The 14,232-nt window shown below is 39.0% G+C and overlaps 1 protein-coding gene across 6 annotated transcripts in view; it reads right to left on the reverse strand.

Moving 5' to 3' along the window:
- Positions 1 to 6,095: 6,095 nt before the first annotated feature.
- Positions 6,096 to 14,232, reverse strand: part of PHTF2 (putative homeodomain transcription factor 2) — a 66,504-nt gene continuing 58,367 nt past the window's right edge. For all 6 annotated transcript variants that reach the window (XM_066984926.1, XM_066984858.1, XM_066984994.1 and 3 more), the window contains 3 exons: positions 11,869 to 11,964; positions 9,001 to 9,126; positions 6,096 to 8,236 (listed from right to left, as the gene is read on the reverse strand). In XM_066984926.1, the coding sequence (XP_066841027.1) occupies positions 8,216 to 8,236; positions 9,001 to 9,126; positions 11,869 to 11,964 (243 nt within the window). In that variant the 3' untranslated portion in view covers positions 6,096 to 8,215. The remainder of the gene's footprint in view (positions 8,237 to 9,000; positions 9,127 to 11,868; positions 11,965 to 14,232) is intronic.

Genomic DNA, 14,232 nt, shown 5'->3' on the forward strand with positions numbered 1-14,232 from the left:
AAAAATGGATGGGAGCATCAGAAGTACTCACTCAAAATATGCTCGCGGTGACTAATATCATGAATATGAAAAGCTATCTTAGCTGATTCCAAGTTGCAGATGGATCTTGGCAGAAAGGAAGCCGAAGGAAATGAATGTAATAGCTGCAAAATATGTAAAAATGACACGGAGAGGGAAGTCTAGACAATGCGAGATGATTGCCATGTTTTCCAGTTTGGGATGCAAAACTCGTCGTTTGATTGTTCGGAGTCGGCTCTGCCGAACACACATCGCTCTTCCAACCCATATGGGCAAGTGCTTTGCCATATGTTTCAGGATACGACACAAGTACCCGGAGACATATTACTGCTGAAAATAGAAAAGAAAAAAAAAAAAAAAAGAAGGAAGAAGAAGAAGAAATGCTGCCTATATATCGGAGGTGCACTAACTAGAGGGTGGAGCTTCCTGGTGTCCAACAGCATGCCTTTACAACGCACCTTTTCCTTCTATGTGCTCAGAGCCTGTGGGCGTGAGGAGCACCTCCTGCCTTCCAGGTCCAGGTGTGCACCACCGCCATGTCACCACCTTGCATGGAGAAGACAGACATCCCGCAGACAGACATCCCCCTCTCTTCCCAGCTCTTGGGAAACATGGGAGGAAAACGCGGGCATGAGGACACATGATCCAACTCTTTCCTCTCCCGTTGTGCAACCACCACACACCACTCTCCCTCACCATGTCTCCTTGACCAATTCTCTGCTTCTCAGGGCCACGTCCTAACTCCCTTCTCACAGCCACGTCCCAATTCCCTTCTCCCAACCATGTTCCAGTTCCCTTCCGTCCCCTGTTCGTTCCCGCAGGAATGGGAACACAGCTCTGTCACACAATTAACATCTACTGCAAATCATGAACGGAGCTGTCAGATGGTAATGGCTAACTAAGGAGGGTGAGGACTCTCAAAACTTCTAAATGCGTTGAAAAAATCCTCATATTACGGAGCAGAGCATCTAAATAACTCGTGCAACCTCATGAACTTACTGCTGCTATTTTTGTCCAATGCACCATTCACTTGAACGGTCATCAAACCTCAGGGCATCCCGGTTAAATCAGGCAGTGGACACCTGAATGCAGCTTATCTCTGGTCTTTTGAGCTTGATTATATTGATGCTGGTTATTACTAGCTGCAGAACCATTGCCACTAAAGTTTTAGGACACTAAGAGCGTTTGCCTGTAGACAAACATTCAGCAGTTTACTGCTGCTTAAATCTAATGGATGTCTTAAGCCAAAAAAGGAGAACTTCAATGCACATTCAAGTGACAGTTGTGTATAAACACTCCAGCCTGCCTGTAACATGACGATTTTCCCCTTGTCAACTGAAAATAGCAGCGTCACAGGCACATTAACCAGATAATCCTGCCAGTTTTATCAAACAAAGTGCATGTAGTACAGCAGAGGACAATACCTAAATATCACGCACGGTCTTTTATATCGCCACTTCCTTTTTGCAACAAAAAAAAAATAACATTTAACTAGGTCAAAATTGGTTGTAAAGACTAAATGGTGCCCCAGGATCATAATTCTGTGTGTGCTGCACACAACTGCATCCAGCTGCAGCCGCGAGGGAGCACGTTGCCTGTGCTTACACTGCCTCTAAATCCTAAAGTGTCTGGAAATGATTTCTCCAGTAATAATTGAATTAGATAAGGAGCATTGCAGGGAATTAGCAGTCCTGCTTGTTGATCTTTGTTGTTTTCTATCTCTTGGTTTACTTTGCATTCTGAGATGATGAAATTCTTAGCGTTTTTAAAACACAGGGCTGTGTATGCAAGGACACCTGTGGCTGAAACAGGTAGGCATGAGGCACCAAATTTTGGATACCCCTCAGACTAAAGAAACTGGTTTTCAAACTGGGGAACATTCAGCTATTACTTACACAAAACATTTGTGTTACTGCAAAATAAAAACCCATGAAGAAGATCATTATCTTCGTTAGAGTATCTTACAGTACAGATACTCTGCATTTATAGAAACTCAGCTTTGCCACTGACTACTTGAGGCTTCCAGGACGGGGCTCACAAACCCAACATCCCCCTCAGAGCACAGATTTCCTTTCTTACCTTTGCAAGCCAGTGTCCAAGAGAGTTATTGCTACCAGGTTTTGGCTGTAGAAACTTTCAAACACCTTTAATGTAGAACAAACACCTTTAATGTAGAACATCAAACACCTTCCCACTGCTTCTTCCATGCAACCTATTTTCCATAAACACCACAGAATTCAGAATTCCCGTCCTGTGAACTCTTCCGTGATCTAGGCTTCAGCTCTGGGAGAAATTGCACATAAAAACAATCCCCACACAGCCACAGCTGTGCAGAGCCTTTACCTGTACTGGTTAACAACACTGCAATGCTGCCCAGCTGCTTCACCTTGCCAGGCATGGAAGCTTTCGAGGTGACACTACAGAAATCCCAGAAGGGACTTCTTCCTCGCTAAGGTCAGAGGCATTTTTTTGTAATGTTCCCAGTGATACCACAATCACGTCTGAGCTGTCAAATCTATATCATTTTCTTGTGCTGCTGTGACAGCTGTTGGGTTTGCGGAGCTGGGCTGGGATCTTGATGAGCTGAAGCCGCAGCTGCTGCTAGGAGGAGCTGGTTCAAACGATCAGGTGTGGGGAAGAGAGGTTGGCAGCTCTCAGTGTCCCCCATCTGCGAGCCCCAGGTGTTAAATCTTTATTAGCAGTAGTCACTTCAACAAGGCATCAACCTTAGATTTAGTGAAATTATATATATATATTTATTTATTTATTTATTTACAACTGCATCTGGGGGATTTTAATGCTATTTTCAAGCATCAATAATCTATTTTGCATTTTGTTTCAAGAGAGATCACTGGTCCAGTTAAGGGAATTGAAAAGAAACAATATAAAGGTGGTGGCAAAATCTGTTTCGCCAGTCCCAACAGAGCATCCTCCGGCTTTGTGTTACCAGGCGAGGACAAAGAAGGTTTTGAGGGATTCCATCACGCTGCTGCACAGAGGAACAGTACTAATTAGCACGTACTCGATATGCTTGGGAAATTATGACTCCTTCAAAGAGTCACAGCAACAAGTGAAGCATCTGTTGCTTCCTCCGAGTTATAATGAGTATTTTGCAATTATCCTTTCGCATGCCTCGAATTTCCGATTTTTTATTTTTATTTAGGAAGGCAGGATTTGCGGCACCACCGAAATGCACAACAAGCAGATGTGCGTGGGAAAGAACAGGAAATAGCGGTGCTCTCCAACTGCTGTGTTATGTCACCTCAAGGCCAAAATTGTCGCCTGTCTACATTGTTTGCATTCACTATATGAACTCCACTCTATACACAGCGAGAATTGGTCCCGTTTCAATAGCTTGGCTCCTGTTTATTCCAGGGGGGATGCCAGTGACCACTGTTGCATGCAGCTACATGACACACCGCCGGCAGCCAAAAACCAGCTCCAAGCTACAGCCCCTGCCCGCAGCGCGCTGCTCGCGCAGCTGGGCCGGCACAGATGCTCGTGGTGTAAACACCACTGCAAGGAGCCGTGCTGAAAGGAAAACCACACCTGGGCTGGAGTAGCAGGCTGAGCATGGCAGCAACCGTGCAGCTGTACTTGGGGAAGGAAGAAGGTGCTGAAGTCAGCTCCATGAGCAGCCAAAACAAGGCACAGCCGGGGCCACAGCCTGCTCCCAGCACAGGACTCCAGTGCCAGCCCCTGGTTGTCTCCGTGGGGTTATTTCTCCCGGCCATATAGGTCAGCTGAATAAACACAGCTCCCCAGGTACGCTCAGGAGTGAGAAGGAAGTTACACCGTACGGGTTTACAAAAGGCTGAAATGACGAGGCCAGGCTGGATGGGGCTTTGGGCAGCCTGGTCTGGTGGGAGGTGTCCCTGCCCATGGCAGGGGGGGTGGAACTGGGTGATTTTGGGGTCCCTTCCAACCCCAACCATTCCATGATCCTGTGATTCAATGACAATGCTTTGCTGGAGGGGGGTAAAACATCGCTGGTTCTCCCTCTGCAAGTTGGATTTTTTTGCATTATTCCTGCCAAGTTTCACATCTGCATCTAAATTATCCACACTACTTCCCTTTCACATTCAAGAGAGAAACGCCCCAGAAGATGACTAGAATCGGTGCCACATCAGCTGGGTGAATCCCCCTCTGAAAGGAAATGGTTTTCTACGGAGTGTAAAGGCAGCATTGGGTCAGTTCAACATCCAGCTTTCAGACACCCGAGACTGAGGTCAGTGACTCCTACACGGCTTAGGACCATGGCCCTGGGTACGCGGAGCTGTTGGAGAGTGGCCTTTCTTTACGGGCAAGCTCTTATCCCCATGACCTTTCTTCACGGGCAAGCTCTTGCCCCGAGACTGCTTGACTTGGCTTCACTCCCCTCGAGGGTCGAGCAGCGCTTGGCCCTGCTGCTGAGGGTTTAAAGGAAGACCAGCTCGCCCCTTGCTATGCCCAAGGACAGCAGCTCACTCCCCACAAACCCACACCCTCAGTGCCAAGCTGCCGCTCAGGCTCCTTTTGGCCCAGCGAATACCGCAGCTAAACAAAGCAATTCGCCTCCCATCCGTTCCCGGGTACGGAACAGAGCAAAAGCAAAAGATTTCATTTCATGTATACCCGTGCGTCTGGAGACCTGGGTTTGGACTGCAATACTGTCAGGAGGCAGCCACCTAATCCCTGGTAAATTTCATTACCAAGAAGATTACACTGGGCTGGCAGGAGCTGCTTGTAAATAACTGCTGCGGGTTAGAGGCACAAAGAGAAGTGGGGGGCGGTGTTTAGGTGTTTAAGAGTGCAAGCGTGTGCACAGGCATAAAGCGCTGTCATTTTCGCACATAAAGACTGACACAAACGAAATGAGTTGCATCATTTTGGGAGTTCGTCCCTAAACTGAAGGTGCTTTCTTTCGCTTGAATTGATTAAACAAACGTAGGAAACAAAGAGAGCCAAGTGGACAAATCTTTCTGCGGCACGACCTTATTTCTCACGCCAGATAATACACTCACACAAACTCACACTGGGAAAATTGAATCTGAGCAGCACTGGGTGCTGTTCATTTCAGCACAGGTGCCTGCGTGCATGCTAAGGGTTGTGCTGCTTCCTCTCTCAAGGGCTGGAAAGGAAAAGAGAATCTCTCTTGATTTCCCTCTGAGCAATCCTCAGTCTCTGATAGCAGGAGACGCGGCATTATTTGCAGCCCAGACAATTCACTTTTTATCAAGAAACCCAATCTGTGGCAATTTCTGACTTGTGAAGTTTGGTTTAAAGGAGGCAAGTTGTCAGCTCAAGTGTAAAATGATCAAAGAGACAATAATAGGGAAGGAAAAGGTAAAAAAAAAAAAAGAAGTATTATTTCCTCATAGCAATTTGGAGGAATAATTTTTAATGTGTTGAGTTTACATGTTAATTCTGCAACACAATCTAAGCTAAGTCTTTACACCTGTGTAATTAAGGCATTAAATGAGGAAGTGTACTGGAGGTACCTGGGGTAAGTTCTCGAAGGACTAACCCCTAGCAGCAACCTGACTGCTAACGCAAGTCACAAAATCGGAATGTTTTACTTGCCTTTTCCTACTTATTTCTATTGTCACGCTGTGAATTTTCCCCGGTGCAACCGAGATCACACTTGGATTCTAGCCTGAGCTTTTACGTTAATAAATGACAATGAAAACCCACGGCCCTCCATGTGCTAAAATGCTGTTGTGTGGTTGGAGTACCAGCGCCAAAGCAAGACCTCCTGACACCCTGGTGCCAGAAAGCCCTGCCCGCTGGCGTACCACCAGCTCACGTGCAGAACTGCGCATTCACAGGCATGAACTAAATCCGACTCAGAAATATGCTGAAGATCACTAAAAGATATAGCTCACCGCACTTTTTTTGCTTCTTTTTCACCATCAACCATAGAAAGCTTTATTCCACGCCGGATCACGCTTTCAGTTACAAAACATGTGGCGAAAATAACAGTTAACACGCAAGATCTGCCATATTTCTACTTGCCTCTAGTTTCATACTGGGTTTTCCAGACCGAGGGATACAATAAACCTCTCCCATTTTTAAGATAATGAATATATCTAATGGTAGCAAATAAAAGGTTTTTATTATTTTTTTTTAAATTTCATTTCACACGTATTTTACTCCTCCCAAGTCACCATTGTTAGTGCAACAATCCAGCACAGTGCTAGTTGCTGAGGTATATGTGGTTAAACTGATTTCCCATTCAACCAAAACCGCAATGTTTTCCCACCCTTTTTTTTATTATTATTATTTTAAAGGTACTGAAACAGTATATTCACCATTACAGATTGTGTTTTTTTAAAGAATTCCATTCTAAAGAGTGGTTTTGTACTAGTAACAGGCTGTAGAAAGCAACAGCCTTATCTTTTATCCCCCATAGAACTCCTGCTGTACTTTTTTTTTTCTTAAAATATATTTTGTGCAAAATTAAGTTCTATGTAGGTCTGTACCATAATTTGGAAAAAACTGTGTATAAAATGTACGTAATTTTTAAAAACAATCCCAACATCGGACAACAGAGAAAGAAGAAACAGATCAGATGCAAGTTTTCACATGAGAAACTAAAGAGAGTATGTTCTTAAAGCTCCAGGAATACATTCTTTCAAAAACCAGAATGCACTTTGGTCATTATTAAACATCAGTACAGAGGCAAATAAAATACAAAATGCTTGTTTGTGTTGCTTTATATATAAAAATATTTTTATACCACAGAAGTTTAAGATACATTACTTCAAATCTTTAAAGGTAATGAAGATCAAATCTAGTATAATGTCCGGACTCTTGTAACATTACTACCGTCATTTTTCACTGTGAAGCCATTACTTTAGAAACATAAAATGTGAGAATACTTGAGCCAATATTAATTCTCCTAATGTAAGTGGAAATTCTGTTGAAAGCAACTTAATTGTACAGGGGTGACCATTTCTTTCTGTCACGATGAAGAACCGCGAGTCAGTAAGACTGGTCCACATGTGAGGCATGGACAGAAGGCAGGGGGAGAGGTGGGAAACCAAAGGCTCAAGCTCGCTGGAAAAGCACTAGGGAGGAACGGGGGGAAAAGGAGGTTATCTGAAGACACAAATATGAGAGTACATGGCTTCATCAGTTCTGCTGCCCACCAGAAGAACTCGTTTTCCATGTTTAACTGTTCTTAAACTTCAGTGTGGTATGAATGGCATATACTATAGTGGACAAGAGGAGAGCATGTATCTTACGCTCAGTTACTCGTAGCATTCCGTTCACCAGTATGTCTTTTGCCTGTTTAAATATTCAGTTTCACCATATAATATATACTGCTCCATAGTTCACCATAATATATTCCAATTAATATACATTTATATGTATATATATAAAGTTTCTCATTAAAAGTAACAATAAAAAGTGCAGATATTGAGCATGCACAGTCAGAGCTGCGCAGAACAGCCCAGTATTTCAAATAAATACAATATTTAATTTTTATCAAAATATCATACAGCATGGTAACCATTTACAATTATTGCTCTAATAAAAGTGTTAACAAAGAGCACTTGTTGACCTGTTATATAATACCTTATTAATATCCCAGGGTACTTAAACTGAAGTCTCCATCAGTTTAGATCCTGGAATTACTCAAAATATTAAAAATTCCCACTTGCTTCTAATACTAATATAAAATATTTCTGCTACCTGTCATACTGTATTGTCAGTACCTTGTTTTTTTATGTCTTCTCTATTGCAACCAAACATCTAGTGATGTTCTGTTGTCCTTGTAAATGATTGGTGCAAATGAAATATTCTAAGCTTTTACCACACTTAATCAAATATCAAATGACTTTCATATGCAACTAAAAATGTTCAACATTGGCCTCAGCTGTAACAGCAAATACAGTAATTTAGCGTGTTCAATTGCTAGGATTTCAAGTTGTCAGATGCTTGGTTTTTGACCCTTCCGAAATCTGATCTTTTCCAAAACTAAACAAATATGTTTGAAAATAAAATGTCAACTAAAATGAAAATAAAACAGTGAGAAGATGAAATAAATACAAAGATTGCACAAGACAGTCAGATGTAAACACTTCAGTTTTTCAAACAACATCCTTGAAGAGGTTGTAGCTTCTGAAATACAGATTCAGTGGCTGCTTTGAGGCAGTTTTGTCAATCAGTGAGCTTTTCTATAACACTGTTATCTCATCTTCTTTACATATTGTCAAGATTTGATCTTCCACAGCTGAAAAAGTTAAAGCAGTAGAACATTATTTCCCATCTCAGTTTTACCAAAGCAGCAATACCACACCTTTTTTCTTTTTGCATTTGCTGCACGTTCAGTAATACAAAAGTTAAATTTTATATTCATTTACTTGTAATAGAAAAAAATGGGCAGATGTAAGCAAACTCGACGGCTAATTAATGGCTTTATCTTACAAGCTTGCACTAAGGTGTCCCATCACCTGAATCTTGGAACAGTTTCCAGAGTTCAGAGAGGTTCAGAAAGTAGGACCTAATGAGACGGTCCTTAAGCCATGATAAAAACTACACTGTGTAACGTTAGTCGTGGTAATACTGTACCTACTGTAATGCTTTACTGCAGTGCAAGACAAAAGGATAGCTTGCATCTCTTTGCATCCAAAGATGCAAAGTCAACAGTGAGGAACTCGAGAGAGAAATCAGATCTGGAATACATGGATAAGTTAAATAAGGTCTTGTACTTGTGTGTATAAGTGTTTCTGTATTTATGTCTATGAATTCTTCACGATCGTGCCCTAAATAAAGTTAAGGCACCACAAAAATGTGTAAAATGTTAAAAGGGCTGCTGTGACAAATACATCACTGTTTTTCTGATATAGCTTAAGTTTCACAACCATTTTCAAACAATAAATTTGCTAGTTAACACAGTTAAGAATTCACTAATTTACAATATACGATTCAACTACCATAAGCCTGAACACCATGATTAAAAAAAAAAAAAAAAAAAGATGCTTAGGAAGTACTTACCTTTAGATTAAATCCAAGCAAGTCGCTGATGACACCAGAAACAGCAGACAGGATGACAACTTGGGTGATATTATAAAGCAGTGGATTCATTGTAAGCCCATATAGCCTAAAGGGACTGTCCAGTTCCTAACAATGTGAAACAATGACATTGTTAAAAAGCAGAAATGACACAACGGTTTGTTCATTTAAGTACCAGAAGGAGCATTTATCCATTAAAAACTACTTATTTTCTTGCCTTAAGTTGCTTTAAAACATTAAAACAAACTGGACTCTGAGAAAATAGAAATAATGTTTCAAGTGTTTACATAATCCTTCAAAAAATTGGAGACTACCCATCTGGAACATCTACCAATTTGCTCGTGGAGACAGGAAAGCAGACAGCTAGTTCTGCTGGTATCAAGGTCCCAACCTTTTAGAATTCCTTATAATTTTCCCAAAATCATCATCAGCATTAAAAAAAGCTAACAGAGGAATACCTCGCTACTAGGAAAAACTAACAAAAATGTCTTTCCTAATCCCTTCCATTTCCATTAATTTTGAGAATAACTAACAATGAATATAGACAGAAAAGGAAGATAAAGGATTAAAAAGAACACTAATAAGCATTTAACTGCAAATATTTTACATCTTTATTAGAAAAATCAAAATATTAGCCAAAATTAATCTGCAACAAATTTGAACAAAGCAGCTTTTTCTTGTTCTTGGTGAGTTAATAAAGTCACCAAAACACTTCTGGCCTAGAAATATATCAAAAGAAGAAAAAGAGTTTTTAAATACAACAATGAATTATATGAAGTATAACAACTATCACCACTTTGGTCGTCTGTATTTTCTAGCTTTAAATTCATCTTCATTCTCCTCCTGCCTTACATCCTGAGTCTTGAACAAGATTTTATAAAACAAATTTTAATAAAGAAGAATTTCAGACCTCTGACTCTTCCTTTAAGAAGAGATGAAATCAGAGTAAACTACGTTTCAGTTTAGATGTAACATGGTATTAAACTCTGCTGCAAATACAAAAGACACAAAAGACATGATTCTGAAGAGAACAGAAGGGAATTTCTTTAAGGGAAAAGCTTTCAGCTTGTGGATTCATCTTATCAATGCTGGGAGTAAGAAAATAGTAAGCATATTCACTGTAGCAATCTTCAATAAAAGCTTGAGGATCAAAAATGATCCAAAGACAAACTTAGAAAACAAGTCCATTTAGCTGCTGGGCATGAAATAAGTAATTTTGTTGACCACTAACTACCAAGAATTCATTTAAAGCTCATATTAGGTGGTTTGGAAGTCCCACCTCACCAAAAAAAAAAAAAAAAAATAAAAAAGGAAGGGAAGGAAAATACTTTTATAGGTGCCTAATAATCCCTAGAGAACTGTTCCATGTGAGCACTCTATGTTGGACTAACTGAAAAAGTTGATTCCCTGAAGGAAAAATCAAAACGCTGTTATTAAATTCCCTCTTAACCCCAGAATAACAAGTCAGCAGCAGCTTTTAAGAACTTTACCATACATGCAGAATGTATAACAAGATCTGAGTAATGAAAGTTGAAGCTAGACAAATTTAATTTTAAAATAAAGTTTACACTTAACAGCAGAAGTGTGACTGAACACTGGGACACCTTGCCATGAGAGGTAGGGGGGCGAGTCATGAATTTTTCTGTAGCATCAAAACTTGCTTCCTTTCTGGGGAAGTCCACTTCAGGTAACTGTAAGTTATTTACTGTTAAATTTAGTGCAATAGCACACAACTAGATTTAATTGACCTTGTTTGTTCAAAAAAAAAAAAAACATGAAATAATTTTTAGAAGTTTTAGAAGTTTTTCAAGTGTTAAATTATTCGCTCTTATTTTGCATTCAGGTAACCTTCTGCTAAGTTTTGGATTAGGGAAATGTTTACTCTGAAGGAGAATGAGATAGTTACAGAGCAAGAATTAAGCTCCAAGACAAATGGAAGAACAAAACAGCTTGCTTCCCTGATCTATGACAAATCGGTGAGTTTGAAACAACAGAACTTAGTAAAGGCAATTTAGGATCAAATCCGTCTTCCCAAGAACCTCAACCACTGGGTTGTTCCTACGAATAACAACAATAAAGCAAGCCCAAAGCATGTCCATGTTCTACATCCAGATAAGTAAGGCGATTTTTCTTCAGCACAATTCCAGAAATCGGAAGTGATAAAAAAAATACAATTCCTCTCACCATGATGAAATACCTCCTACCCTCCAAAGACAGTTAGTTGGCAAACAGGCTAATATTCTATTAGCAAAATCTTTTCCACAGATCACTGAAATTCTATGCAAACATGCAAAGAAGTTGGCCCTATAGTTCAAAAACACAGCCGACGTGGAATACATGAAATGAAAGCCGTATCTTTAATTCATATATAAATGGACCTATGTAACAATTCCTGTAAGTAAAGAAGACATCAAGCATAATCAGTAAAGAAGACATCAAGCATAATCAAGTATTAGTTTGAAATGCTGACCACTAGGAATTTTTAAGAGGAATTATTTTTGTGGAAGAATACAAGTCATCTAGTAGCTTATTATCAGAAACAGATATCAAGACTCAAAACAAAACTGCGTCATTTCCTGAGGGTTCATCATCCTGTCCACCCTAAAGTTCCTCCTCTCACTCTACTCATATAAAGAATAAAACTTATTGTATATAAAAATTATTTGTAACACACACTGACAGCAAATTAACAGGCTGAAGTGGTATGAACAAGTAGAGTCACTGTGACAGTTACAGAGATGACTTAAACCCAAGTGTACTATATCACCTGAAGACGTAACACAAATGATTCATTACGTAGCCTATTCTCCATCTCACATATAATAGAGTTAATACTGCTTTAATTCTTACCTTCAGTAACTTAGTAGCAAGTTTTAAAACGTTGTTCACTAGTGTCAGTTCCTCCTTCTTATTAGGCTTTTTCTCCATTTTCAAGTACAAGTTTATCTGATTTGAACAAAATATGAGTATCACCACTTATTCAGAATTTAAAGGAACTCATTTGGAAACATTTTATAATAAAATGAAGTAATTATTCAGCATGTATATGATAGAACAGCAATGACATTTCTGCAAGCAAGGAACTTCCTTTGCTTTCTTTTTAATTTTTAGGAACAAATACAGGGCTCAGTACTTTAGGAAAATAAAATGTTTTATGATACAACATTTGACACTACTTCAGGAAAAATTTTAAAGATTAATTTCATCTAAAAATTGGACAAAGCAATTTTAGACAGTCTGCACATTTTTCCTTCTTTGATTGAGGTTTGTTGATTCATTTCCAGAAATTATTATACTACTATGCAGACCTTATAGGCATAAAATCCCCAAGTCATTGAATTGACTAAAAGGATAAAGCGTAATTCTGCTACAATATCATTCCTTTTAAACTATTTTAGTATCCTTGAATAGTTCATGAACACCTTGATTGCAGAAAGTCTTCCCAGTGCCTTGAAAAATATGAAAAGTTATTGAATTAAACTCATTATTGCTGTAGAAGAACACTGTATCAATCATTTTAATATTTCTGCGATGCAGACTTCTTTAGATCATTGTTTCCAAGAAAGTTTAGCTAAGAGTACAAATTAGCTGTCTTCTGGCAAGTCTGAAACATCAGCTTTCATTCCCAATTGGCCTATCTGATATACTAGACCAGGCAAGGTTACCTTGGTGGTTTTTTTTTTAAATTTTATTGCATAAGAAAAGCAAATGAAAGGAAAAGTATCTTGATAAACACTGAACTATTTATTTTAGGGTGATAACAATCAAAAATATACTAAAAAATTAGCAATACGTTCAAGTAGTCCTTCAGATGAGAGACTCTAATCAGCTATAGCAGCAAAGTTGCCGAAAAGAAGTGTCACTATAGAGTCCTGTTGTAAAGCAGTTACTGAAATAAGGACACCGTCGTGTGAACAAGAGTAACTGAATTTTATCATCTCTCTCTGAAAAGGCCACTGGAAGTTGCTTTTATAATTAAGTTAAAATCAAAAAGGATTCCTAATATATTCCAAGGCAAATTAAGCTCCCCAACCATCAATTTCATTTCAAAGTAAATTATGCTTTTAGAGGCAAAGTGATTAGAGACCTTAAATAAAAAATTCTTGATTTCACCAATTCAAATTTTTTAGAAACAGGAGTAAACCAAGAATGAAGTCTAAATTTGGCAAATCTGGGGAAAAAATGTTAAGTAACAAATCCTGGGAAGGTTCAAACCTGTTTTAACAAATTTGAACAGATTTCTCTAATTTACCCAAAAAATTACCATTCAGTAATATCCTTTGAAACTCGAGGGGAGTTTGAATATGCATATCCCCCAGCCATCCACCATACCCATTTCTGAAGCTTGAAATTGGCAAGACAACAACTTGGATCAGAACATACCTTGTATTTTTCTCAACAGGGAATGCCACAGACGTACTTACTTTACAAGAGCAAATAAAAATACTTTCAGGACTTGGAAAAATTAGAGACAAAGAGCATACATTTAAAAATGCCTTGACGATCTTTTAGTTTCCCATCATGAATCCTAATCGTTAAATTCATAGGTTGAATATAAAGCAAACAGAAGAGCTTGGAACTTTGCTGATGCAAAGTACAATTTGCAACTTCATCTTATCTATCTGAATCTGGGGATTAAGGCTTTTTTGCTCATTTGTGTTTTTAATGTTGCTGTTTTAAAGCTTCATTCTCTTTTTACAGCAAGCCTAATGCCATCAGTGTCTGATTTTCAAGGATATGAGTTCAGAAATACTTTTTTCAGATAATCAAGTGAGTGTAAGCCAATAGTTTGGGTTTGGTCTCTCACAACAGGCCAAAACATCAGACTTATGCGTGTAACTCAAGAACAAACGTGGCATGGTATCCAACTAATACATGTAACCACTCCAAAAGGAGTTCTATCTAGGGTGACATGCATCCTTTTTATTTTCTCAGAAACAATTGTGAATTATATTTTGTTTTTAATAAAGCACTCTCTCAGGGCCTTTATGAAGGAAATGAATTATAATAGGATAAATTGGATTCAATACATGTCTGATGACATAACACTTCCTGAATTTTTGTTTATTTATTTACTTATAGTTCTGGGGAGCAAACAGAGAGACTGCATCTTTTGACTTAAACTTTTCAACTTAACTGGCTTAAAATGTTTAAGGGCTGATTCTCATGAAGAGTATAGCTTAGAAACCTAGGAAAGTAAAATAAAGCTGGACT

Source organism: Anser cygnoides, chromosome 1 (genome assembly GCF_040182565.1).
Source record: "Anser cygnoides isolate HZ-2024a breed goose chromosome 1, Taihu_goose_T2T_genome, whole genome shotgun sequence".
In the NCBI taxonomy this organism is placed as follows: Eukaryota; Metazoa; Chordata; class Aves; order Anseriformes; family Anatidae; genus Anser; species Anser cygnoides.